We start from the raw sequence: 25,029 nt of genomic DNA, 5'->3' as shown, positions 1-25,029 counted from the left end.
GAGAAAACTGAGGCAAGAAAGAAGTGATGACTCAGATCTTTCATGCAGGTGACCCAGACTTGAACCGTCTCCTTCCCTCCAGTTTCTCTAGACCAGCTCCAGGCATGCCCTTCCTTTCTCATCCCCCAGTTCCTTCCCCAGTTGTCAAATGGAACCTCTCTTGTGAACCAAAGACCTCGGGCTTTGGGGTTCAGGGGTAGTTGTGCTTCCTTTACCTGACCCTCTGGGGGCAGTCAGAGGCCTGTGACTGAGGATGAGAGCTGAGTGTTGTCCTCTCTTTCTGTTTGCTAGTGCTGCTGTAATGGAAATACTGCAAGTGGCTTTAATGAACAGAAATTTATTTTCTCACAGTTCAGGAAGCTGGGAGTCCGAATTCGGGGCACCGGCTGCAGGGGAAAGCTCTGTGTTTTCTCGGTTCTGGGGGAGGGTCCTTGTCTCCTTCAGCTTCTGTAGCTCCACCATTCCTCGGTTCCCTGGCAATCTCATCTTCCTTCTCACGTCACCTCTCTTCCCCCCTTCTGCACTCCCTTCTGTATCTGATCTGCTCTTTTTATAACGCAGAAGTGAGCAGGTTTAGGAACACCCTACACATCAAGAAATCAAAGGAAGTGTCACGCTGGGTAAATCTGCTGCAAAAGACCTCTTTAAAGTGTTAAAGAGCAGACAGCTCTTTGAAGACTAAGATGTGCCTGACCCAAACCATGGTATTTTCAATTGCCTTATATGCATGTGAAAGCTGGACAAGTATAAGGAAGACCGAAGAAGAATTAATGCCTTTGAATTGCAGTGTTGGTGAAGAATATTGGAAATGCCATGGACTGCCAGAAGAATGAACAAATGTGTCTTGGAAGAAATGTAGCCAGAATGTTCCTTAGAAGCAAGAATGGCCAGACTTCACCTTTCGTACTTTGGTCATGTAATCAGGAGGGACCATTCCCTGGAGAAGGATGTCATGCTTGGTAAAGTAGAGGGTCAGCAGAAAAGAGGAAGACCCTCAGTAAGGTGGAATGGCACAGTGGCTACAAAGATGGGCTCAAGCATAGCAGTGATTGTGAGGGCGGTGCAGGGCTGGGCATTGTTTTGTTCTGCTGTACACAGGGTCTCTAAGAGCTGGAGCTGGCTCAATGGCACCTAACAACAACAATAATACTGATAATGACCTCATTAACATAACAAACAAAACCCTATTTCCAAATGGGGTTATATCCACAGGGGACACAATTCAGCCCATAATACCCTCCTCTTACTATTTTGATAATAAATGTACTGAGAATTCCTGACTGAGGCACCATAATATGTAGAGAGGGCTCACAGTCGTCTTCAAAGTATGGGGCACTCCCTAATCTCTCTCCCTTGATCAGGATTTCCTTTCCACTGGTCTTTTCTCTTTACCTGTACTAACTTCATTCATTCTCACTCATTTATTCACTCATTCACACATTCGTTTATTCTTTCACTTATTCAACTTTGCTGAATAATTCAGTGAGTATCTACCTTCTGCCAGGCAATGAGAATATCAAATTAATAAGAAACTGCCTTGCCCTCTTAGAGTTCACAGTATAGTTGGGGAGTCAGGCACCCAAATATTACATGAAAGAAATGTCTAAATGCTTTAGAATCACAGAGGAGTGATCACTTCCTCCTGGGGATGTTGGTGAAGGCTTCACAGAGGCAATGACATTAGAGTGAGGTCTTGAAGACTGAATAGGGCTCCCTAGGGACAAGGAGGTGGGGAAGGCGCATATCCTTTCCCAAGGAGCAGGTGTTGTGAAAAACACTCCAGGATTTGGGGCTGCTACTCCTCTGCCTTGCTGAGGCCAGGTGGTAGTGGCCAGGCCATGACTGCAGCAACACAATGCAGCCATTGCTGTGGAGTCGGATCCGACTCATAGCAACCCCTCCTTGGGTTTCTGAGGTTCTATCACTACAGAAGTAGATTGCCCAACCTTCCTTCCTGAGGAGTGGCTGATGGGTTTGAACCGCCAGCCTTCTGGTTAGCAGTCAAGTGCCTTAGGCACTATACCACCAGGGCTCCCAGGCCATGATTAAACCAGCTTAAATTCAACTGGATCCTTGCTAGGAGTTTGCTGTGCTGACTCGTGTTGAGGGCAGATGTATCAGAGGCTTTGTCCCTTCTAAGAGTTTATTCCTGAGGTTCTAAGCCCTAGTTTCTTCTTCCCTAAAGCTTCTGCTAGGAAGCAGGCCCAGGAGAAGGAGGGTGGAGGGATGAATGGTTAGTAGCCTCGGAGGTCCTAGCTGCCTCTTCAGTGCCCGCTGACTGCCCAGCAGCAGGCTCGGGGAGGCCCAGACCCAGGGTTTTCCAAAGGAGGGTGGGACATGGTCGGCTTGAGCACACTGCATATGTCACTGAGGCTGTCTGGGGAGTGGGAGGGCAATGGGAAGAGCAAGCAGAAGGGACCCAGTATTTCCTGAGCACCTACAAAGTGTCAGGAACTGTGTGCTTACACTAATGATATTTCAGGGTATCGAGATTTCATCATAAAATGGGGGGCAAGGAGTTCTGATATTTGCCTGTTGGTGTTTGAGAAGTTACTGGGTGCATTCTTCAGATGAGAGCCCCCTGTGTGTGTGTGTGTGTGTGTGTGTGCACACTTGTAAGAGTGGGTCCCCAGGACACCCAAGAGAAGGGAAGTTTCTTTTTTTTTTTTTTTAATTGTGATTTGGGTGAAAATTTACAGAGCAAATTCACTTTCCATATAGTAGATCACATACACTTTGTCTCATGACACTAACTACAATTTACCCCAATGCAACAGTTCGCTTCCCACTTCCTCCCCATATTTACCTCTTCCCGGTGTCCATCGTTCCATGCACCCCTGCCCCCTGAGCTCTCTCCCTGTGCATACACAGCCCTTCTATTCTCCCATAATTGATCTCTCCAAGGAGTGTATTTACCTAATGTAAATGTTCAGCTCATATGCCTGTCTTTTGTTTGACTGGAAGCCACAGGTGTTGGTTCAGTTTTAGACCTGAAGGGCAGCTAGGGGCCATAGTCTCAGTGGTTCCATCAGGCTCCATCAGACCAGCAAACCTGGTCCCTTTTTTTTTATTCCAAATGATTTTGAGTTTTGTTCCACATTGTTCCCCCTCTCTATCCAGGATCTCCTACATAGATCCCCCTCCAAGTGGTTGACAGTGGTAGCTGGGCACCATCTAGTTTTTCTGGTCTCATAGTCATATAGGCTGAGGATCACATGTGTACCAGTTGCTTGGACTAATTGTTTCCATGCATCTTTGGTTTTCTTCATTCTTCTTTGCTTTGGATGAGGAGAAACTTATCGTTGGATCTAGATGCTTGTAAGCTTTTAAGATCCCAGTCACTACTCATCAAAGTAGGGGGTGGAACAGTGTTTTGTATAGTATGTTATGCCAATTGAGCTTGATGTCCGCTGCGACTATGGTCCCGAGCCCACAGGCCCAACTACCTGCTGAAGGGAAGGTTCTTGCTGTTGCTTCCCCATTTGTAACAGAGGAAAGAATAATACCAGTCCCTCTTCCTTTTCCCTTTTGAGTAACTGTGAGTTTGACTTTTGAAATGTGTTCTTGCTTTTGGGACATTTGGTATTTCCTCTTCCTCTGATCATTTCCTTGCTGGTACATTCTCGTCATTCAGGACTCAGCTCAAATGTCACATCCTTTAAAAGGTCTTCCTGGACCAGCCAATCTAAAATAGCTTGTCCACTTACGTCCTCACTCTACTCCATATCCTGCTTTGGCTTCTTAGTGTTTATCACACTCAGAGATTACTTCATTATTAGTTTACTTATTTCTTGTCTGCCTTCCCACTAGAGTGGAAGCTGTCTGATGGCAAGGACCTTTCTGTATTGCTCACTAGCTCAGTTCCTGGCACCTAGAAGGCACCCAGTAACAGTTTGTATGAAGAATCAATGAATAAGTGAAAGCATTCTCTCAGCAGACTTGCTCTTCCTTGAGAGGTGTCACATGTAGTTTTGTTTTTTTTTTGGACAATAAGGCCATGAGAAGCTCACTGTGTTTGGGACTGTGAGGAGAAAAAGAGCTGTGTGCAAGGGTGAACTGTTTCCAGTAGCTTTAAACTCTTCTGCTCAGACACATGCCATAGGAGAAGCTCAGATATAGGCAGAAAGTGAGAAAGTGGCTTCCACGACCCCTATGTGAGTGGGATCCTCTTTGGGCTGTGCTGAGACATAAGGTTGATATCTTTTAGAGTAAAGCCTATGATTCAGGGCTAGTACTGATATAAGATGATGCCCATCAGCTCAGCCAGGCTGCTGGAGTGACCTTTCGGAACCACCTCAGCAGTAGGGGCTCTGAAGTAAGGAGTTATAAGGCTCAGGCACTGACATATATATTCCTTCCAGCCTCATGGGAACTAGTGTTTGACTTGGAAACCCTTCTACATGATTAAAACAGCTCCTGGGTTTTCAAAGATTGATCCTCCAAGATTTTATGTGAAGATGGTGGCCTCCAGACTTGTCCTGGCCCACATATCACCACTGTCCTTTTTCAAATTGAGGCTCTGTGTGCATGAATGTGTGTGTGTGCGTGCGCACACGCATGTATGCATCTGCTTGTCTTGAAGAAGAAAGGAGGAATGGAATATCTTTTTCAAATTTCCAGTATTTCTTATGGGTGAGCATCTGAATCAAAGCCTTTGATCCCAGTGTCCATGAAGTTAAACATGGCCTTGGAACGAGAGAATCAGGATTCTGTCTGTCAAGACTGGGACCTCTTCTTTTATTTCTGTTTCCTGTTACTCCCAGGGAAAGACGGTGCAAAGACTGACTACTGCCTTTGTTGAGAGAGCCTAGGTGCATTGTCCCCCAGAATGAGGCAGCATGAGGGACCGTCAGGCTGCAGTTCTACAAGGGCAAGGTCTGTTGGTATTCCAGCAAACAGTAAGGCTAAGAGTTACAGATAGAAGTCACAGGGCTGCAGCAAATGGCGGGGTTGGAGCAAAGTTAGTCTCATCCCTTTCCCCTCACCTAATTGGTAGGAGGGACATTTATGTGCCAGGAGCCTTTGTCTTGAATCCTCTCTTGAGGTTTGTCTCAGCTCTCCTAGTGTTGTTCTCCATATTCTTCCCCTCATGTGTTTCTCAGGGGAGAAATAGCATTATTGGTTTCCTGGTACTTTTTTTGCGGAGCGAAGGAGGTCGTGAAATGCAATGTCTCATTTAGGATGGCACACTCAGGGAGCCACTTCCCCCAGGTTCTACCTTTTCCTGAAGTGTGTTCTGGAAGTGGCGCAGAGTCATCTCTTTGGAGGTGACCTCCTGCCACTCCCCATGGGAGCTCCACATGTCCAGCACATGCTGCTTTCCTCCAGGAGGAGGGAGTGGGGACATTCCTGGAGTTTGGGCTTGGTAACTGGAGCCAGCATGGCCTCAGGGATTGGGTGTCTGCCTTGGGTTTCAGGTGTATTAAATTGTTCCTTGTTGTGGAGTTTCATTGCTAATGAAAAGGCTCAGGTCACGATGCTGGGCCTTTGGGCTGTGGTTGATCATGGTGATAACGTTTGGCACCCAGAGGCAGCCCTGTTTCCACTGAAGCATGTGGCACCGGGCAGGCAGGCAAGCTGGCGCCTAATGTTAACCCATGAAGTGCTGGCGGAAGGGACAGGTTGACCTGCCAACAGGCATACCCTAACTTTCCAGACTCTTCCCCTCACGTATCCTTCAGTTAGGGAGGAAATGGTATTACTGGTTTCCTGGTAATTTTGGGGGGCCACCTAAGCACGATGGGTGGCATTTTCCATTTTTGTTGAAACACTCTAGCTTAGTACTGGCTCTTTTTCTCCCTTCCCTGCCCTACTCCTCTTCCTCTTTAACATGAGTCGCCTCTTACTTCCCAGAATGCTTTTCATGGCCAGGCTGTGACTCTGGGTTCTCTAACCTGTCCCTCCCTAAGGGAAACCACTAGCCTCTCCAGACAACACTTAATGGAGCTCTCTGTGCAGGCTCTGTGTTACAGGTTTTATGCCTTATCTCCTAATCTTCACAAAAATCCTCTAAGGTCCAGGATTGTTACCCCCATTTGACAGGTGAGGGAAGTGAGGCAAAGACAAGTGGCTTTCCCAAAAGCACATGGATGAGTAGTGGTAAAAACAGAATTGAATCCAAACTCTGAGCTCACAACCGTGTTTTTAATGACTGTGTTCTCTGTGTCTTGAGCGGCTTTCTAGGGCTTTCTTTGAAGGCAGACAATGATGAGTGTTCGTTCACCTGGATGAGCTGTCTCCCTCTTTCCACAGTCTTCACGGCCCCTTCCTGCTACACTAGGAGGCAGCTTTATCACCCCAGGCAGAATATTTTGGGGGCCCAGTGAGTGCCAGCACCTTCTCTCAGCCCTGCCCCAGCCTGGTGCTCAGAGGAAGGCCTCTCCTGACCTCCAGTTCTCTGAGCGGCACTGGCACAGCCTTTCAGAGCTCTGGGTGGTAGCCGGGCAGTCGCTGGGAATTGCTACTGGAGGAGAAGCCATGCAGCCAAGGACACAGCACGAAGAGCAAGAGCAGCCAAGGCCACAGAGCACAAGGCCTGGGGCTGTGCTGCCTCAGGCTACAATTGTGTGAGGAGGGCAGCACCATTCAAAGGCATCCTGCGCTGCTTGCTTAATGGTTTTTCTTGCCACTGTGTGTGAGGAGTTCAGGCGGCAGCTTGGTGAAAGCGGAGGACATGTTCCGGCTCTTGAGCCACAGGCACCCGTCCCTCCTTAAGCTCTGGGGCAGGGAGAGTCCATGAAATTTATTCAATACTTCAGTTCATACTAGAGGAGTCACTAGGGGCACTGACTTGGCATTGAGGTAGATACTTAAACTGTGAAACATAAAATGTATAGTCTGCCCCTCTGCCCCTTAGGTACTTTGTCTAATTGGGGCTGCTGTTGTTAGGTGCTATCCAGTTCATTTTTAACTCATAGCGACTCCTTGTGACACAGTAGAACTGTCCTGTAGGGTTTTCTAGGTTGTCATCTTTATGGAAGCAGGTTGCCAGTTCCTTGTCCCACAGAGCCACTCAGTGGGTTCAAACCAGCAGTCTTTTGGTTAGCAGCCAAGCACTTAACCACTGTGCTAGTAGGGCTCTTTAGAAGACCAAAAACAGGAGCGGAGGACATGATTTTAGAAATCTTCTTTACAACCCATACAGGTGAAACTTCTTGCCAGCTTGGTGGCACTGTTAGGCCCTAGTGGGTGGTCAGCCTGTGACTTTAATCAATCCTGAGGCTCCCAGGTTCTGCTAAGACAAGGGGACTGTGTTATGAGGATTCTCATAGGCTGGAACTGGAACTTGAGGTCTGGTCTGGATCGGTGGCTACTCTAGGAACTGCCTTCACCCACCAGAATGTTCGCTGTCTTGTAGGCATCTTCTGAACATCTATCTGCCTCATCAACGACTAACAGTTCCCTCAGCACTGTACGGAGGGAGCTGATTTGATTGGCCTGGCTAACCTCCCTCACTCCTGTTGGTCAGCTCATCTTGTGAGTCACATGTCTATCCCAGTCCAGTCAGTAGCTGATTCTTCACAAAGAACGCACTGCACCCAGCCCTGCTTCCCTTTGGGCTGGACAGCTTTAATCAGAAAAGGGTACTGGGTGTGTCAGAGACTATGATTGACACATCTGATCAATTATTGGCAATAAAAGAAGAACTGATTTAGTTGGGAGAGGGCCAGGTCTTCCTCTTTCTCTTCCCATTGCTCCCAAAATCCTTACGCACCTCTACTGGAGCTGTGTAGAGGTGCTTCACTTGCTTGCTTCACACTTGAGTGATCTCTCTACCTGGGAGAGGAAATGGCTCTTTTGGAGGGACTCTGAGGCAGCACTAGGCTGATGGATCTGGGCTTGGTGGGATCATGAACTATTTCATTGAGTTCCCTTGAAGAAGGTTATGGCTTGCACCATGAGTGTCCATTACCTCACTTCTAGATACCTCATAATCCCAGAACAGGTGTAAGGTATGCCAGGCTATGAAGAAAAAAGCAGTAAGATTCCATAGCCTCATAGGGTTGGGATGGCACTGGTTGAGTGAAGAGTACCCTGGGTAAGTTCTGAGACACCAGTTTTCTAGTTAATGGCTCAGCTACAGGATACAGGAACATGAGTAAGTTACCTGACCTCTCTTTGCCTCATGATAATGATGCCCACTCCTACTGACGTCATAAGGCTGCCATAAGAACTGAGGGCTTGAATTCATAGCTAAGGAGTGTGCTATTAATTCAATATTACTGTGATTCTTGGGTGTGGTCCTGTACCACCTCCTACTATGTGCCAAGTGCTTTATATGCACAGTTTAATTTATATCCCACAACAACCTTTAGGAAGCAAATGGCATCCTTCTCATTCTACAGGTAAGAAAATTGAGGCTCAGAGAGGCTAAAACTTGTCCAAAGTCACACAGCATGTGCCAGAATCAGAATTCAGACCCAGGTCCTTCTGATTCCAAGGTCAATGGACATCTCTTCCACTGTATTATAGCTCTCATGCTTTCCCCTTTCTAAAAATTACTCATGATGTTGTTAAAAGTACATGTTTCTGAGCCTCCCTTTCAAGTTCTGACTCAGTAGGTCTATGCAATCAAGGTAGCTGCATTTTTAAAAATTCCCCTCAGCAGATTCTAAAGCTGAGGGTTTAAAAAAACACACCTTGAGGAAAGGAGCCCGCTCATGCTGCCTCTAACACCAGGTGCAAAGCTTTTGTCTAGACATAATTCTCAAACTGTAGCATGTGTCACAATCACCTGGAGAGCTTGGTGGCCCACAGAGTGCTGGGCCCCACTCTCAGAGTGTCTGATTCCTCAGATCTGAGGTAGAGCTCAAGAATCTGCATTTTCACAAAACCCTAAGTAGCACTGATGCCGCAGGTCCAGGGACCACATTCTGAGAACCAGTGTCTTAGAAGCTTGCTACTTAAAGTGTGATCCATGGACCACTAACATCAGCTTTACCTGCAAGCCCGATGAGGCGTCTCAGGCCTCCTCCCGCACCTACTAAATCAGAATCTGCACTTGAACGCATTCTGCGGGTGATCCCTCTGCACCTTAAAGCTTGAAAGTGCAGCCTTCAGGGACTCGGAGGGCGAACTCATGGGAATAGAATTAGAAAGGGAACCTCTCCTCTTCCAGTAGAAGACACCGATGCTGCAACAGAGAGAGGGGCTAGCTGCTCAGATGTACACCAGCAGGAGTCTGATGAAGACAGTTGAGAGACGAGACTAGGAAAGGAGAGAGGGCCGAGAGAAATTCTGAGGCAAGGAGGGGAGCCTCAGAGGCAAGGCCTCATCGGGCAGATCCACCGGCCCATGGAAGCATGGAGGAGGCATGCTGTGGAGAGGATGGGGATGGGGTGCACTGAGCCGAAGCCTTCGGGTGGGGAACACAAACATGAACAATTTTCTAAGCAGCTGTGAGGGCCTGGCTGGGGTGAGGAGGCATGAATCTGTAGGGAGCTAAAGAAGGCCAGCTCTCTGACGTTGTCCTACGATGCTCAGCAGTGGAAAAACCCAACAGCTGTGCAGGGAGACAGAAGGGGACATGGACGGGCACAGGCTAATGTAGGCCAGGGGTGACTGGCAGGTGGGCACACTGGGAGGTCCAGAGTGGGCACAGCACAGAGTGGAAGCAGTTGGTTCCATGTGAAGATCTTTGGGCTGTTTACCTTTTTTAAAATTTTAAAAAAGGGGAGGACCAATGTCACTGAACAAATTGTGTACAAATTGTTAAATGGGAACCAAATTTGCCATGGGAAGGCAAAACTGTTACTGAAAACACAATAAAATATTTTCATTAGAAAGGGAGCAGGGAGTCGTGAGGGAAGAATTTCTCAGCAGACAGACTTACTCTGTTTCTTCTACTATATATTAGTGCATACAAGTAATCCAAATTGAAGCATTTTACTTTATAGAGATGTGAAAACAAATTTGATTGGGTAGCCAGTAGGGTGTAAGTTATTTGTGGGGTGCTGTGAGCCCCATAATTCTCTTACCTTGGTCCCTAGCAACACAGCTAAGAAGGGAGGAAAGAAGTGGAAGGAATCAAAGCCCAGCCCTCACTCCTGGTGCATTTCCATGGCTTCTTGTTATCCATTCCTTTTCTAATAGCCTGGTTCATCTCTCCCTCCATGCCCTCTTCTCATACATGGAAAGGGGCCCCTAGTACTGAAAGCTCCTCCTGCAGATGATCCCTTATCATGGATCCACAGAGAAACAGGAAACTAAGCACAGTAAAACTTCTATGTCTGGAAACACGTAACTCTCCTCTCCTTCCTGCAAGAAACAGTGTAGGGGATAGCGTGGCATCAAACAGACCTGTGTTTGAATCTCTGCTACTTGCTGTGCTGACCTTGGGCAGTTACCTTACCTCTCTGGTGGTTCAGTGTTACAGTTCTCACCTTCCATGCAGGAGGCCCAGGTGTGATTCCAGCCAGTACACCTCACGTAAAGCCACCACTTATCTGGCGGTGGAGGCTCGCATGCTGCTGTGGTGCTAAAGATTTTAATGGTGCTTCCAGACTAAGACAAACTAGGAAGAAAGGCCTGGTGATCTCCTTGTGAAAAATCAGCCACTGTAACCCAGTGGATCCTAGCAGCCTGATCCTTTCATGCATGGGGTCACATGAGTTGGCTGACTCAAGGGCAGCCAACAACAACAAAGGCTTGTAAGGGCAAAGACTGTCTGTCTTTCTCACTGTAGGGCACCTGGTAGGTTCCCATGAATGTTTGTGAGATAAAAGAAGTATAACATTCAAACTGCACCCCTCCCCTCCCCCAGTAACCACTCTGCGCAAGGCCTTGTACTTAGCCAGGCTTGCTAGGCTAGCATGAAGACAAGCTGCTGCTGTTGCTTTTGTTGGGCCATTGAGTTGATTCCTACACATAACGACCCCATGTGATATAGTAGAGTTGCACCATAGGGTCTCCTAGGCGGCAGTCTCTGTGGAAGCAGATCACTGTGTCCTTCTCCTGTGGAGCTGCTGGATGAGGTCCAACTTTTGGTTTGCAGCCGAGCGTTTAACCATTGTGCCACCAGGGCTCCTTGAGGATGAGCTAGCTTTATAACAATTAGAATAAACAAAATTTCTGGTCCTCCTTGGGGGAAAAAAACAAAACACTATACCGTGTGTGGTAGTTCAGTTTGTGTGTCAACTTGGCTGGGCCTGGTTGAATGGCTGGGCAGCTGGAGGTAGTATTCCCTGCGATGAGACTGGTAATCAACTCCATGGTGGAATCTACTGGGAGCAGCTGAGTACCTGCCTTTGGGTATGTGGTCTGTTTCCTGTATATAAGAAACAGCTTTGGGAATGGTCTCTAGCTTATAGCATGCTTGGACCCTGCATGTGGCCATGTAGTTGTTCAGCCTCCCATGCTCTGCCGATCATGGGACTTACAATGGACTTGAATTAATGGCCTGCTGTGTGGTTTGGTAACATCAGGACTGTGTCATTTTATTTTTCGACCTTGGGCTTGTTAGCCTTAGCAGCCAGTAGCTGTCTGAGTGAAGAAAAGCCTCTAGCTTCAGTGGGCCAGGAGAGCAGGAGGCAGAGCTGAAGCCCAAGGTCAAGGGGCTTTCACACAGCCCCTAGAGCCTGGCACTTTGAAGTTGGACTTAAAGCCTCCAAACTGTAAGAGAATAAACTCCTATTTGTTAAGGCCATCCCATTTGTGGTATATTCTTGTCAGAGCGGCACTAGGTAAACAGAACACCATGGAACAAGATAACGGTGCCAGGTGCTGACTTACTCTGGAGAGAAGCAAATTCTTGATTACTGTTTGGGGAGGGATGTCAGGATGTTCTGGCCTGTCCCAAGAAGAAGCAGGCCAGTGCCCCCCACTAAGACCAGGTGGCCGGTTTCTTGCCTCCCTTCTTCATGTTCTTCCTCTTTTTCACTCTTTCTCAGTGCACGTTGAAGAAGGGCTGTCAGTGCCCATTTGGAAAAGTACAGCTCAATAGGTATGAATCAGCTTGGCAGGCGAAAAGTGATTCATGTCTGACCAACTTGGTTTATGCAGTTCAGGTTGCCCCGTTCTAAATTTTTTTCTCTGTTGTAATTAAATGATGATTGGTCTGGATGGTGAGAGGGGAGAGATTGAATTTAATCTTTCTGTATTTATGGAAAGCTGGGGACAGGTTGAATAAGGACAGATGTATGTATTCCCGTTTGGCAGAGAACTAATGACAAGGTGGAATGGCAGTGATGGTGGGAATTCTGGCATCTTTGGGGTCTTCTGTGCTGTGTAGCCTGGTGATGTGTGCCCCAGAACTCTTTAGCATGTTCTCAGCTGAAAACTGCCTCCAGGGAGTATGTGAAGCTTAATTAACCTACACAGCTCTTGAATCACTGGGCACTGTGCCTGGGACAGTTAGGGTTGGGAAGAAGAGCGAGGATAAAAACATCTCCCCTCATCTCTCTGCCATCACTTAGATTCAAGCCCAACGTCAACTCCTATGTGCTGCTGGTGGTGCTGACTTACTTCCCTTGCTATAAATTCTCATAAATATGTTTCTGCCTCTGGGCTGGTTTGCCAAATCCCTTATATTTCCTGTGTCTTGTGGCAGCTTAGCTCTTAAGCCCTTGAGCAGATGAGTCAGAACCTGGCTTGTGCTTTGCCAGTGACACACTATGCCACTACCTCCTCTTCATCTGGTCATTGATAATCACCAAATGCCCACCATGTACCAGGCACTGTACTAGGTTACAATGAGAACTGCAGTGCCAGCCACCATATTTTATTTGGTCTTCTCAGCAACCCTCTGAAACAACTGGTAATGTTTCCATTTCACTGATGAGGAAATGGAGTCTCAGAGAAGCATGGTGCCCAAAATCATAGCTATGTGTTAAGTGGCCAGAGTCAAGATGCAAGTTCAGGCCTGACTTCAAAGCCCCTGCTCCTTCTATTAAACAACAGTGTCTCCTACGGTAGATAAGGATTAGTCAACAACAGAGATTCACTGAAGCCTTCTCCTTGGCAGGCCTTGGCAAGGTGCCGGGGCTTCATACTCACTATGGTGAGGTAAGGGTTAAAACAGTCCTCTGCCTCTCTAGGCTCCGAGTGTCTTCCCCACATTCACAATGCTGGGACCCCTCCTGATTACTGATAAGGCAGACAGAAAGAACCCAGGCAAAGGAGGTAGCTCGCTCTTCCTAGGGATTAGAATTCCAGGGTGGATAAACACAGGCAGTTTTCTCCAGAGGTTTAAATAGGAAGATTTCACATGTGCGTAGAGTGAGCCAAGTTTTGGGGCTGTTAATTGAAGCAGTGATGAGGTAGATTCCCCCATATTCACTCTGCCTCCCTTTGCTTCCCCAGAGCCCTTTACTGCTGGCCACTGTCAGCTTAGTGAGGAAGTCCAGCCCCATTGAAAGCTCTACATATTTCATGGGGTCAGTTTTTGGTTGAAAGAAATCCCTTACCTTATGCCATCTCTCTGTCAAATAAACCAAAGGGAAATCTCTTCAAGTGTGAGTGCCTTGGGCCTTTACTATTTATTCAGTTCTCTGTAACGTTCTGAACATCACAGTTTAGTTCTCACCCTTCCTAACTTTCCTGGTCTCTCCCTTTCCTCAGGAGTTGACTTTAAGATGAAGACCATAGAGGTAGATGGCATCAAGGTGCGGATACAGATCTGGTGAGTGCTCCCTAGCCGCTCTGCCATGTGTAGAACCCCTGGGTTCTATCCGGGATAGTGGCCACCTCTCTATTAGAAGTCTCAAAAGGCTATCTCCTGCTCCCATGTAAACTCCAATTTCTCTTTTAATATACTTTATGGGATTGACCACAGGTCACCAAGAGGCAGGAATTAGAAGGAATTGGCAAACTAACCACTGTAGGTTTGTCTTAATTGTGCACCACTGCAGTTACAATTGGAAGGAGGGAGAGCTATCAGCCATAATTTAAGGTGAGACCTTGGTGAGAATGCCTTAGTATCGCACTGTGCAGTGTCCACAAGTAGCCACAGGGGGCTGCTATGGTTCTCTGGCTGGAAGGCCTGGAAACACAGCCTTTGCCAACATTTGGAGCTGACTCCCACTTCCAGAATGGTACAGGGATTGCCCTTGGAGGTCCTATAGGGACTGAGGGTATAGCATCAAACCCCCCCCCCATGCCCCATCTAGTCACGATGGCCAAATTCTAGAGAGTTGCCAAAGGCTCGGTTATGGTTGTGACTCCTGGTGCAGATATAGTTGTCAGGAGGGGCCAAGGCGCTGCCAAACCGTTAGCAGTGCCAGCATGGACTGGGCCTCAATCCTGGAGAGTCAGGTATGCTTGGACTCCTTTAGGGATCAAAGCTCCAGTGATTTTCACCCTGCAGCTCCCCAGTTTTTCCTGTAAGGGCACAGGGTCTCCCCAGCTCCTGCTCCTCCCCTCTCCAGCTGGCTTCCTTGGTTCCTGCTCCTCTGAGGGACTGGCTTTCTACTGCAGGGACACAGCGGGGCAGGAGAGGTATCAGACCATCACAAAGCAGTACTATCGACGGGCCCAGGTGAGCCACTGTTTTCAGGGTTCAGAGGTGGGAAGCTGCCCCTCCAACTCTCAGCTCTGAGTGTTTATTTGTGCTACTGACCCCCAAAATAGAGCTTTCAGATTGCCTACTGGGGAGGGGGCCTCAGGGAAGCTTTCAGTTGTCACTGATCATTCAGTCTTCAATTATTCATTGAGCACTCACTGCAGGCACTTCTGCCATAAGGCCTCTCACCCCCTACTTCTACCCTCTACCCTAAGCCAAAGACCCAGGTCAAAGCAGCCAGTGCCTTCCTGCCCTAGGGAGTTCAGTGATGGCCCTAGGAAGCTGGAGCTTTGAAGGTCCGAGAGAGAAGGTGGTATTTCCTGGGTGCTGGGGGAACCTCATACTAACCTGGGAGAAAGAGCAGAGAGTGGGACCCAGCATTTAAGGTACCACACCTCCCTTTGGCCCATTGTCTGTGTGTGTCTATCTCCTCCATCTCCGCTTTGTTTCCATCTCAGGGAATATTTTTAGTCTACGACATCAGCAGCGAGCGCTCTTACCAGCACATCATGAAGTGGGTCAGTGATGTGGATGAGGTAGGAAACCCACCTTACTGACAGGGGTCGAGAAAGAGGGCCTCAGAGAGGAAGGTAGAGTGACGGCCAGATAGGGAGGGCTGAAGCTCTCAGGGTTGGTGAGTAAATGCTACCAGGAAACCTTGCCTTCAAACCCCGTTGGCCCCTGTGATGAGACTTTTGGGTAAGTAAGACATAGGGAAGAAGCTAATGCTGCCATACCTCCTTACTCCATTCCCTGCCGGGCCTTCATGACTGTTTCTTCCCCAGAAATGAATTAATTCCAAGCCCTACAATTGCTTCCTTCCTGAAATCTCAGGACCAAGTATCTTGAGAGACTGGGGTCTGGATCCTGGCTCTGCCACAAAGCTGTAGAGCTGTAGGCAAGCCATTTGAACTGTCTGGGTTCCCAGTTCCTTATCTACAGAATGAGGGTTAGATTAAGCCCAATGTCCTTTCCAGCTCTGATCCCAGTTGTCCAACCCAAGGAAGCACCAATTCTAGCCAGCGTCTCTTACCATAAGCTGACCCCATGACATCCCTCTGTGACCTCTGCGGTTAGCATGGCACCTGTATCCAGTTAGCCTGTTCTGTCTGTAGGGCTCTCAAACTTGGTATGGGTTTGGAGAACAGTATAGACTGTGTGGTGGGGGAGAGGGGAGGGAGAAACAGCACTCACTGGCAGTTCTACCTATCCTTGTCCCTAGTATGCCCCGGAAGGTGTCCAGAAGATCCTCATAGGGAATAAGGCTGATGAAGAGCAGAAACGGCAGGTGGGGAGAGAGCAAGGGCAGCAGGTAAGTGAGAGTGAGCTGGCTGCATCCATCCTTGGGTCGCTGGCTGCATTCCAGCGCCAGTCCTAAGAACGGGGACCCAGGCCCATTGTCTGTGTGTGTCTATCTCCTCCATCTCCCTCTTTTGTTTCTATAGGACCCAGCCCTGTTCACCATCATGAGGTCCTCCTACATCTCTCACAGTACCCCAGGGCTCTGGGTGAATTACTCAGTTATGGTGTACTGGAGAGTTTGCTTCTGTCCTTCAGGGCAGTGGTTTTAGGTCCATCCTGAAACAGAGACCCCTTGGACAGCAATTCTCCCAGGTCCATGCTCCAGCAAGCAGGATTATCCTCTGCTTAGGAGATTGTCTCTATATTAGTAATGAAGAAGGACTCCAAGTTGCTGATTTCTTCTCCAACAGCATCCGGACATAGCAACCTGACATAGTCAGGAAACATTTCCACACCCCTACGTACCCCTCCTTCTTACACCTCCACTCCCTTCTTCCTGACCCTGGAAAGAAGTAGGAAATAAAATGAGGGAAGGTGAAGGACCCATGTTTGGAGAGGCCATGAGAGCAGGAGGGGCAGGAGGATGGCACTGAGGGAATTTACAAGCTTACGGGGAGATAATCATCACAGAGAACAGAAGTTTGATATTTCTGAGACCAGAGTCATCCACCTGTTCCAGGGGCCTCAAGAGCTTTTCTTGCTTTCTTCATTTAATAGCATTCCATTAGCACTTAAAACAAAATTTATTTTTTTGCTATTAAAATATAATACATGGTCATTCTAGAACATTTTGAAAGTAAAGGAAAAATCTACTATAATAGTACTCACTGAGCACTATATGTCTGGCACTGTGCTAAGCAAGTACATTAAGATGTATGACCCTATTTAATCATTCCTTAGATGATAGACAATTATTCCCAATGATGAAACTGGGACTTAGAATAAGTAACTTGTCCAAGGTCATAGAGCTAAGTGGCAGCACCAGTATTCAAGTCTGGGTCTGTTTGACTCCCAAGTCCACGTTCTTCATAAGATGCCAAACATTTTGGTATCTTTGTCTCCTGACGTATGTTTAATGGGTATATGGATGGGTATATCAGTATGTTGAGGGGAGAGTCTTTGTGGCTCATCTTCTCCCATTCTGTGCTAGTCCATGCCTTGGAAGGAGCTCCAAGTCTAATCTGAGAACCTATCTACTCTGAGAAATTGTCAGGACACAGCCTGGTCTATGAGTGTGATGGCAATTATGTGCCAGATGCTATGGGAGCCTCCCTTCTCTAACTGACTCCCTTTCAGTAATATTCTTCTCTTGCAGCTGGCAAAGGAGTATGGCATGGACTTCTATGAAACAAGTGCCTGCACCAACCTCAACATTAAAGAGGTGAGATCTCTGGAGAGCAGCTGCCCTGTTTCTTTGGCCGAGTCCAGCAGAATGGAACCCTGATAGTGGAACTTCTCCCTTTGGGCAGGTAGCGGGTGATGAGGGTTAGAGGAGGACAGGCTGACTAACCTGTGCCCCTTGGTTTCCTAGTCTTTCACGCGTCTGACGGAACTGGTACTACAGGCCCATAGGAAGGAGCTGGATGGTCTCCAGACACGTGCCAGCAATGAATTGGCCCTGGCAGAGCTGGAGGAGGACGAGGGCAAACCTGAAGGCCCAGCAAACTCTTCAAAAACCTGCTGGTGCTGAGGGTCCCGGGTGGGGGACCCTACACAATTCCCCTCTTCCCTCAGGAGGCCTGTGAGCAGACAGGGGAGCCTGGGCTTGGTCCCACTGCTGTCCTCTCATTTGGATGACCCTGTTGAATATCAGTAGCTGCTACTGCCCCCTGCCTGGCCCTGACAGCAGCTTTGCTGTCACCTCTGAGCAGCCTTGCCCCCAGCCCTCTTCCCTGGAGTGGGGTCCTTCAGCCTGTTTCCCCAGCCACAGGCCTGCTATGACCTCAGAGTGCTGGGAGCATGGTCTCACTGCCCGAGCTCCCCAGACGATGGCTGAGTCTGGGGTCAAGCCACTTGAAGGCTCCTTCTTTCTCAGTGCATTTTGTCTCCTGTCTCCTTTTTCTCTCTTCTTCCCACTTTTTGTTCCCTGGCCCCTTCTCTTCCAGTGTGTTTTGTATCAAAGCCCCTCCTGGCCCTTTCCCCACGTGTCCTGCTGTGCAGCTGATGGTGCGGCTTCTTTCCTTCCTTCCTTCTTAACCCTGTCCAAGGGAATGGGCCCAGGCTTATGGGGATGTTCCATACCCTCTGCCCCAGAGAGAACCCAGCTCTGTGGGTGCTTCTTCCTGTCCTCCCCACCCCACCGCTCCCTTCTTGTGCCATGGGCCTGCCTCACTTGGGAAAGTGGAACATCAAAGTAGAGAGGAGACACCACAGTGGTGGGCCTCAATCCTGGGGCTGTCCTACCTCCACCTGCTCCCCCAGCCTGAGCTTTGGCCTTGCTTGGCTGCCTGCCTGCCTGCTTCCCTGCCTGCCTGTTTTGGGAACTAAGCCTAGAGGCAGGTGCTCCAGAGAAGGGAAAGGAAAAAAAGTAAAGGGGTGGCAGGGATAAAAAGTCACCTCCATTCTCTACCTCCCATGCAGTGTGGACACAATTTCTCTTCACCTGGGCTCCTGAATTTAAAGGTGTGGACCAGGGCCTGAGGGTACTGCAGGAGCAAGGAGAGCTCTGGGGTCAGTGATACTGACAAGCTACCTTGCACTTCAGGAAGAAGAGCATTTGGAGACAAAGGACTAGCTCCTACACCAGGCTAAGAGCCAGGGAGAGCAGGCCAGGGACAGCACTTGGTAAACGGGAATGTGGCAGCAACACAACCTGCTGGGCTCCATCTTCCATTCTTGTGGGAGAAGAACATTTCCCCATGATCCTCTGGCAGAGGTGAGAGGAGCTGTAAACCTCAGTCTTTCACTGAATCCAACCTTCAGCTCTCAAGGTGTTCCCAGGACCCAACATTTGTGGGAGAAGGTCAAAGACCTCATGGGATAAAAAATGAAGGCCCTGAATAGAAATGTTTGGTGCTGTTCTCGTCAGCCTTCAAGATGAAGTGCCCATGGTGCCCCTCTAGCTCCTGAATAGGAAGTTGTAAGGGTTTGTCAGCTGCACTGTGGCTACAGGTAGAGGGAAGAGGGCTTCCTCCACCATAGTTCATTGTTCAGGAAGAAGTTTCTTTATGCCCATATGGTCCACAAGTAACTTGAAGGAGGAGGAACAAGATTTACTCCCTGTACTAGGGTTCCTCCCCAGGCCCTGTCTGCAAGGTGGGAGAAGCCTAGGTAAGAGGATCATTCTCAGGCTACATCAGCTGCATCAACAAGCCTGGGGCAAGTATTGGGCATGGAGTGTTCATCAATTTAGGACCAAAGTGTAGGGCCCACACATCTGAAGGAGTCCTCCTTACTCCTCTAAATGTGGTGTGGGGCAACATCACCAGACCCTTCCTCCTGTCTCTTAATAAACCAGGAAATAGCCAGTAGGAGAGGGTAGCGCTCAGGAGTTAGGAACAGGATAGGTTAGCATAGTGGAAGGAAGGGAGCACAGGAATAGTTACAGATCATTAGCTAGTGAGAAACTTTGCTCTTAGGATGAAGCCATGACTGTGGCTGGGATGCTTCCTTGAGGACTGACTCGCTGGGTACCAAGACACATGCAGCATCACACATGTGGCTGGGAGGTTGGTAATGCCAACCCTCAGTCTGCCCTCAGCCAGGGACTTCAGTAGGGGGAAGTTAGATTGCCCATTGTCCCTGACCTGTGGGTCAGTATTACTGCTTTCCCTGAAGATCAGGCAGAGCACCATTGCCTTTCTCCTAATCCCCTCAGGAAAGAGGGACTATATTTTTACTGTACCCTAGGGGTTCTGGAAGGGAAAACATGGGATCCGGACTCTATGGACTCATTAGTCCTTTCCACAAGGGCCATAGCTGGGGAAAGGGATGGGAGCAGAAGGAGGGTTGGAATTTTAGGGTGCAGCTACACACTTACCAGGTACCAATCAGCCTCTTACCCGTAAACTTCTCCAGTCTGAGAGGTGACCTGGGACCTAGCATTAGGCTCAGGCTGTTGAGCAGGCCCTCCTGGCCTGTAGCTCATCACCACCTCTGCACCTGCTGTCTTGAGATGCAGCCCAACCCCAGGCACCACTGCTCCTGAGCCCCACCATCTCCCTGTGATGGGTGAACTTTGTGTACCGTGTCTTGGGTCCATTATATGAATTGTGAGCAGGGTTCATCTATTTTAAACACAGATGTTTACAAAATAAAGAATATTTCAAACCACGGGTATGGCTGCCTGTATTGAGTCCCTTGGAGTAGGTCTCACTTGGGCCCGGTGGTGATGAGGGGAGGGAGTTTAGGAGCACTAAAGCCACAACTGTGTAATGACAATGGAAGCAAACACTGTCTTCCAATTTGAACTTTCCCTGCAGGGGAGCCCAAAGCAAAGCCTCCATACCCTGCACTAGGCTTACATTGCAGAAATAAGAGTAAGCACAAGGAAGGGCTTCCTAACAGTTGTGGGGAGGGTGCTGAACATATGTGTCCGAGGGAGTCTTTAAAGTCAAGATGGTTCTCATCTATTAGGGATGGAGGAGGTCTTCTGAAGGCATGAGGAGAGATTAAGTAATCTCAGGGGATCGAAGGCCCATGAATCTCGGTACTCCATGAGGTATTTAATACTAGACTTCGGAGTATAGAGTTGAAGGAGGAAAAGAGAATGGTGTAAAGAGGCATGAAGAAGGAAAGAGTAAAATAAGGCAGGACAATAGTAGCCTAAGATGTTAACCTGCACTTTACAGAGCACTTCTAATACTTAATCTTTGATCCTAACAATTGCTGTGTGAGATAGGGAGAGTGGTTATCTTTATCTACATTCAACAGATAAGGAAATAGATGCTTACAGAGGTTAAAAGATTTGCTTAGTGGCACTAAGTGACAGTAGCAGAGTTGGGCTAGGGACCACTGAATTTGAGCTTTTGGAGGGTAAAGCTTTGGTATTTCTGTTTAGAAAAATCTACAGATGATTCTCATTTGCAGCCAGAGTTGAGCACAACTGACCTAGGCTTTCTGCCTGCTAAGTCAATGCTGTTTCCATGACAACCACTGTCCCTGCAGAAAGTTGTGGGAGTCACACGTGTTAGTGCATGTCCAAAGTCAGAAGCTGCTGGCAAGGGCCAGATGGGTTGAGGTAAAGTGGGAGACAAGGTACTTTAAGAGAGCCTCCAATTTTATTCAATCATGAAAGGTGAGAACCTGGGAGACTCATAAGGGTCCTAAGTTGTACCTGGAGAAAGAGGATAGCAAATGCCTAAGGAAAAAATAAGGAATCACCCTTCCCCCTCAAGGCTCAGGAACTTCCATGGCCTTCCTAGAGAGGGAACACAAAACAGCAGCCAATAAGAGGTGTCCGGAAGCCCAGAGAGTCCTGAGGAAGCTCTGGGCATGCACATATATCTCTAACAAGTTGATGGCACAAGTTTTGCCCACTGTCAGTGCCAAGTCCTGGCTCAGTGGCTCGGTAGGGAGGCATATTGGCTGCTTCTAAGAACTCCTACACTCTGCAGGGGACATGCTTCACCCTGCTTTTCCTGCCACCCCTTCTAGTGGCAAAAAATTCCATTTCCACTTAGGTAATGGAGGTTGGTTTTTAGGAGCAGCCATTTGAGATGTATGGGTCCCCACATACTATAAACAGCCATGGAGCAGGTTATAAAAATCAGAAAAGCTGAGCACGCCCTGACAAGTAGTTCTTTCATCTCACAGATCGGATCCTCGAGAATAGCTGCTCCCCAGCCTTGATTATTTGCTCTGGTCTAGGAGACAACGCCCAATGGATGTGCACCTGTGAAAACGGTCTCGTAGTAAACATTGGCATTGTTATTGAAATTTCAGTCTAAAATCCCAAAGCCAGGTAAAGCATAATTGTCCACTTTACTGATTTTAATCAAGACACTGGGGGGTGGGGGGAGAGACTGCTGAGTTAGTAGGTGCTTGGAAGAATAAAGTAGCATTACAATCTCTTTTGTTTCTTTGAGCTTCCAGTGTGGGCTTCCATGGCAGCCCTTAGCAGAAACTCAAATGTCCTACGATACATGGCATGATAGGTGTTGAAAACTTCATGAATGTCCTAGTCGACTCTAGAACCACAGCAGCTTCAACTCCCTGCACACTTTATTCAGTGGGGAGGTGACCAGCACAAGTCCCCCTCTGAAAAGTCTTTAGGACTGATCCTTTGTCTAAGAGGACATAGGTACAGCTCAGCCACCCTGAGTTTACCCACCTATTCTGTGACTCCTCCTCACCCCGACCACGGAGATGCCTGCACCTTCTTGACTTTGTCGGGGAAGAGGGCACAACGTGGGGTATGCAGAGGGTATAGGCAGGGGCAAGGGCAGATATGTTCCCTGAGACAAGATACACCGCTCACTGAAAGACTTCTCGAGACTTCATCTCTTCACCTGGTGCAAGCTGAAGACAATGGTGAAAGCCATTATTTCTAGAAAAATCACACATTCTCCTGATTTTGTGTTTGTGGAAAGCAACAGCCAAAGAGACAAATTTGATTGGTGCATTTCAGTGGTAGTTTGAGTCAGGTGACCAAGAGCCCCGAGTCTCTTCATCTTTCAGATCTCAGCAGATCCTGGCCTCTCACTGTGTAATTCAGAGCTTGGCACTCAGCAAACATTCAATAAATATCTGTGCCAAATAAAAACACCCTGCTGGGGCAAGTAGAAGTCAATCCTTGTGCATCTCTCCCTCCCTTTTTTCCTCCCCATTCGACCTTTGGGGTTCTGGTTTCCTGCAAGTAGTGAATTATTCATATCTGCTCATAGATATCAAATTGGCCCTTCCCAGGTTGCAGCAGGGTGAGGCAGGGAGGTGGCTTTGTTCAGAGTCTGTAAATAGGAGAAGCCGCTTCCTTGTTCAAACAGCACTTACAGGTGGATGACTGGTTTTGCTAAGTCATCCTGGGGATGCTCAAAGCTCCATTGTGTGATCCTTTCTTTCCTTCTTCTTGGCTCCTCCTTCCTCACCACCCTTTAATAGGCTTCTTAGACGGGGCTCCCTGCCACTCTGCAAGGATCACCCTGAGCTTTCACCATGGCTTACATCGCCAAATCCTTCTATGACCTTAGTGCCATCAGCCTGGATGGGGACAAGGTAGATTTCAATACATTCCGAGGCAGGGCAGTGCTGATTGAGAACGTGGCCTCGCTCTGAGGCACAACCACTCGGGACTTCACCCAGCTCAACGAGCTGCAATGCCGCTTTCCCAGGCGCCTCGTGGTTCTTGGCTTCCCTTGCAACCAATTTGGACATCAGGTGAGGGGTCCCTTGTATTGTTCTCAAGGAACTGGAAAAGGGAAGGGGGTGAGTGAATATGTGTGTTGGAGTGTCTGGAATTGTGGGTTATGTTTTGTTGATCTAGGCCTTTAAGTGAATACCAAGAGGATTCTGTGTGTACCTCTTAGTTTTAACAATGGTTACTGTCTTTACTGTTTATTTGTCCACTGTATTCCATGATAGCAGGTCCCAGGTCTGTTTCTCTCTCCATGATGTCTCAGTGCCTAGGGTATAGAAGGAACTCATTAAATATTTGTTGAAGAATGAGCGGAGGAAACAGAAGATCAATAATCAAACTAGGGCTGGCTCAGGAGACCTCACTTCTATCTAGCTATTTAATGGCTCTCTGCCCTAGGAACAGTCACTCAGATTTTCTTAGCTTCCTCAACTGTAAATTGGGGATAATACCACTTATCTCATAGGGCTATTTTGAGGTTTAGGCGATACAAAAGTAATTTGAAAAATACCAAGTACTATACAAATACAAGGTGCTCTGGTAGCATAATGCTTAAGACATGTGACTGCTAACCAGAAGGCTGGTGGTTCAAGCCCACCAGCCACCCCTCAGAAGAAAGACTGGGCAATCTACTTCTGTACAAATACAGCCTTGGAAACCCAAGGAGGGGTTTCTATGAGTCAGATTCAACTCATTGGCAGTGAGGTGGTTTTTTTTTTTTTTTTTTAATACAAATACAACCAACTTTTTTAAAATTTAGATTGAAGTTTTTAAAAAATAAATCAGCCAGTGGAAAATGAATATAGGGGTGGGCTAAGGGTTTGCAGTGAGCATGTGTCTCCCCTCTGGGTCACAGTACCTCTCTGTCTCTGATTACTGGGTCAAGCTGTTATAGATCTTCAGCCCACACGCACCTCAAGTTATTTTTTAAAGGATTCTTCTGTTTCCACTTATGATTTTAATTGCACAAGCTGGCAGAATGTCCCCAAATGAACTCTAATTAGAATCCCCTTAGTTCAATTCACAGTGGCATGAAGGCAAGGAAAATATTAGCAGAGATGTAAGCAGGAAGGCTGAAGTGTCACTGGCTGTGACAAACCTGAGCCAAAATCATTACTGGTCTACTCCTCCTTCCATGGCTCAGTCTTCTTACCAGGCTTTGCCATGGCAGGGAAGATAGAAAGGGTACAACCCTTTTAGGAGTATTTCTCCTGCACTAATGAACTCTGTGGCACAGTGGTTAAAGCACTCAGCTGGTAAGCAGGTGAGCCGTTTAAACCCACCAGCCACTCTGTGGGAGGAAACTGTGGCAGTCTGCTTCCATAAAGATTTAGTCTTGGAAATCTTGAGGGGGCAGTTCTACTCAGTCCTATAGGGTCACTATGAGTTGGCATAGATTCAATGGCAATGGGTTTGTTTTTTGGTTCTCTTGCCCTAGGAGTGCTTCCAGCCTTATGCCATCATTTTAGCCTAGCTGGTTGCTGGAGGGAGTCCATAACCTACCAGAAGCCTGCTAGCCATTTGCACTAAGAGATAAGAAATCTAATAAAGCTCAACTCTAGGCTTATGTCGTGATGGCCTCGAACTGACTGCACTAATTGGCTCTAGCAGGTCAGAGGGAGAAACTGTCCCAGAGGAAGATAGCTGACTCCCAAACAGAGAAAGAGAGGATCATGGATAATGGTTGTCAGGGTGGGAAATGCTGAGTGAGGATAGGTCAGGGATGTGATGGAGTGGCAGTGGGGACAGCTGAATGCGAGCTCTGGTAGCATAAGACTGCTTTTGACTGCTAACCAGAAGGCTGGCAGTTCAAACCCACCAACCACTCCTCAAAAGGAAGACTGGGCAATCTACTTCCATAGTGATACTGCCTCAGAAACCCGAGGAGGGGTCACTATGAGTTGGATCCGACTTGACGGCGGTGAGGTTTTTTTTTTTT

At 48.0% G+C, this 25,029-nt stretch overlaps 2 protein-coding genes across 2 annotated transcripts in view; both read left to right on the top strand.

The window, feature by feature from the left end:
- The first annotated feature begins 13,568 nt into the window (after window positions 1-13,568).
- RAB15 (RAB15, member RAS oncogene family) lies at window positions 13,569-17,489 on the top strand. Its single transcript, XM_007942349.2, has 6 exons — window positions 13,569-13,618; window positions 14,413-14,473; window positions 14,956-15,033; window positions 15,720-15,809; window positions 17,115-17,180; window positions 17,331-17,489. The coding sequence occupies exons 1-6, from the start codon at window positions 13,572-13,574 to the stop codon at window positions 17,487-17,489; spliced, it is 501 nt and encodes a 166-aa protein (XP_007940540.2). The 5' UTR covers window positions 13,569-13,571.
- Window positions 17,490-22,891: 5,402 nt separating this feature from the next.
- Window positions 22,892-25,029, top strand: part of GPX2 (glutathione peroxidase 2) — a 4,870-nt gene continuing 2,732 nt past the window's right edge. Inside the window, exon 1 of the mRNA XM_007942288.1 lies at window positions 22,892-23,113. Within this exon, the coding sequence (XP_007940479.2) occupies window positions 22,892-23,113 (222 nt within the window). The remainder of the gene's footprint in view (window positions 23,114-25,029) is intronic.

The sequence above is a fragment of the Orycteropus afer genome, unplaced genomic scaffold (genome assembly GCF_000298275.1).
Source record: "Orycteropus afer afer isolate SDZICR_OR568_19922 unplaced genomic scaffold, OryAfe1.0 scaffold00088, whole genome shotgun sequence".
NCBI classification, from domain to species: domain Eukaryota; kingdom Metazoa; phylum Chordata; class Mammalia; order Tubulidentata; family Orycteropodidae; genus Orycteropus; species Orycteropus afer.
The sequence above is the reverse complement of the archived record's forward strand: the minus strand, read 5'-3'. Positions and strand labels throughout refer to the sequence as shown.

What these genes read in the sequence shown, in the direction of transcription:
- RAB15 (XM_007942349.2), top strand. Translation starts at nt 13,572, where the DNA reads ATGAAGACCATAGAGGTAGATGGCATCAAGGTGCGGATACAGATCTG. An exon ending in GGAGAGAGCAAGGGCAGCAG is followed by an intron (nt 15,810 to 17,114) that starts GTAAGTGAGAGT and finishes CTTCTCTTGCAG; the next exon opens with CTGGCAAAGGAGTATGGCAT. An exon ending in CCAACCTCAACATTAAAGAG is followed by an intron (nt 17,181 to 17,330) that starts GTGAGATCTCTG and finishes TTGGTTTCCTAG; the next exon opens with TCTTTCACGCGTCTGACGGA.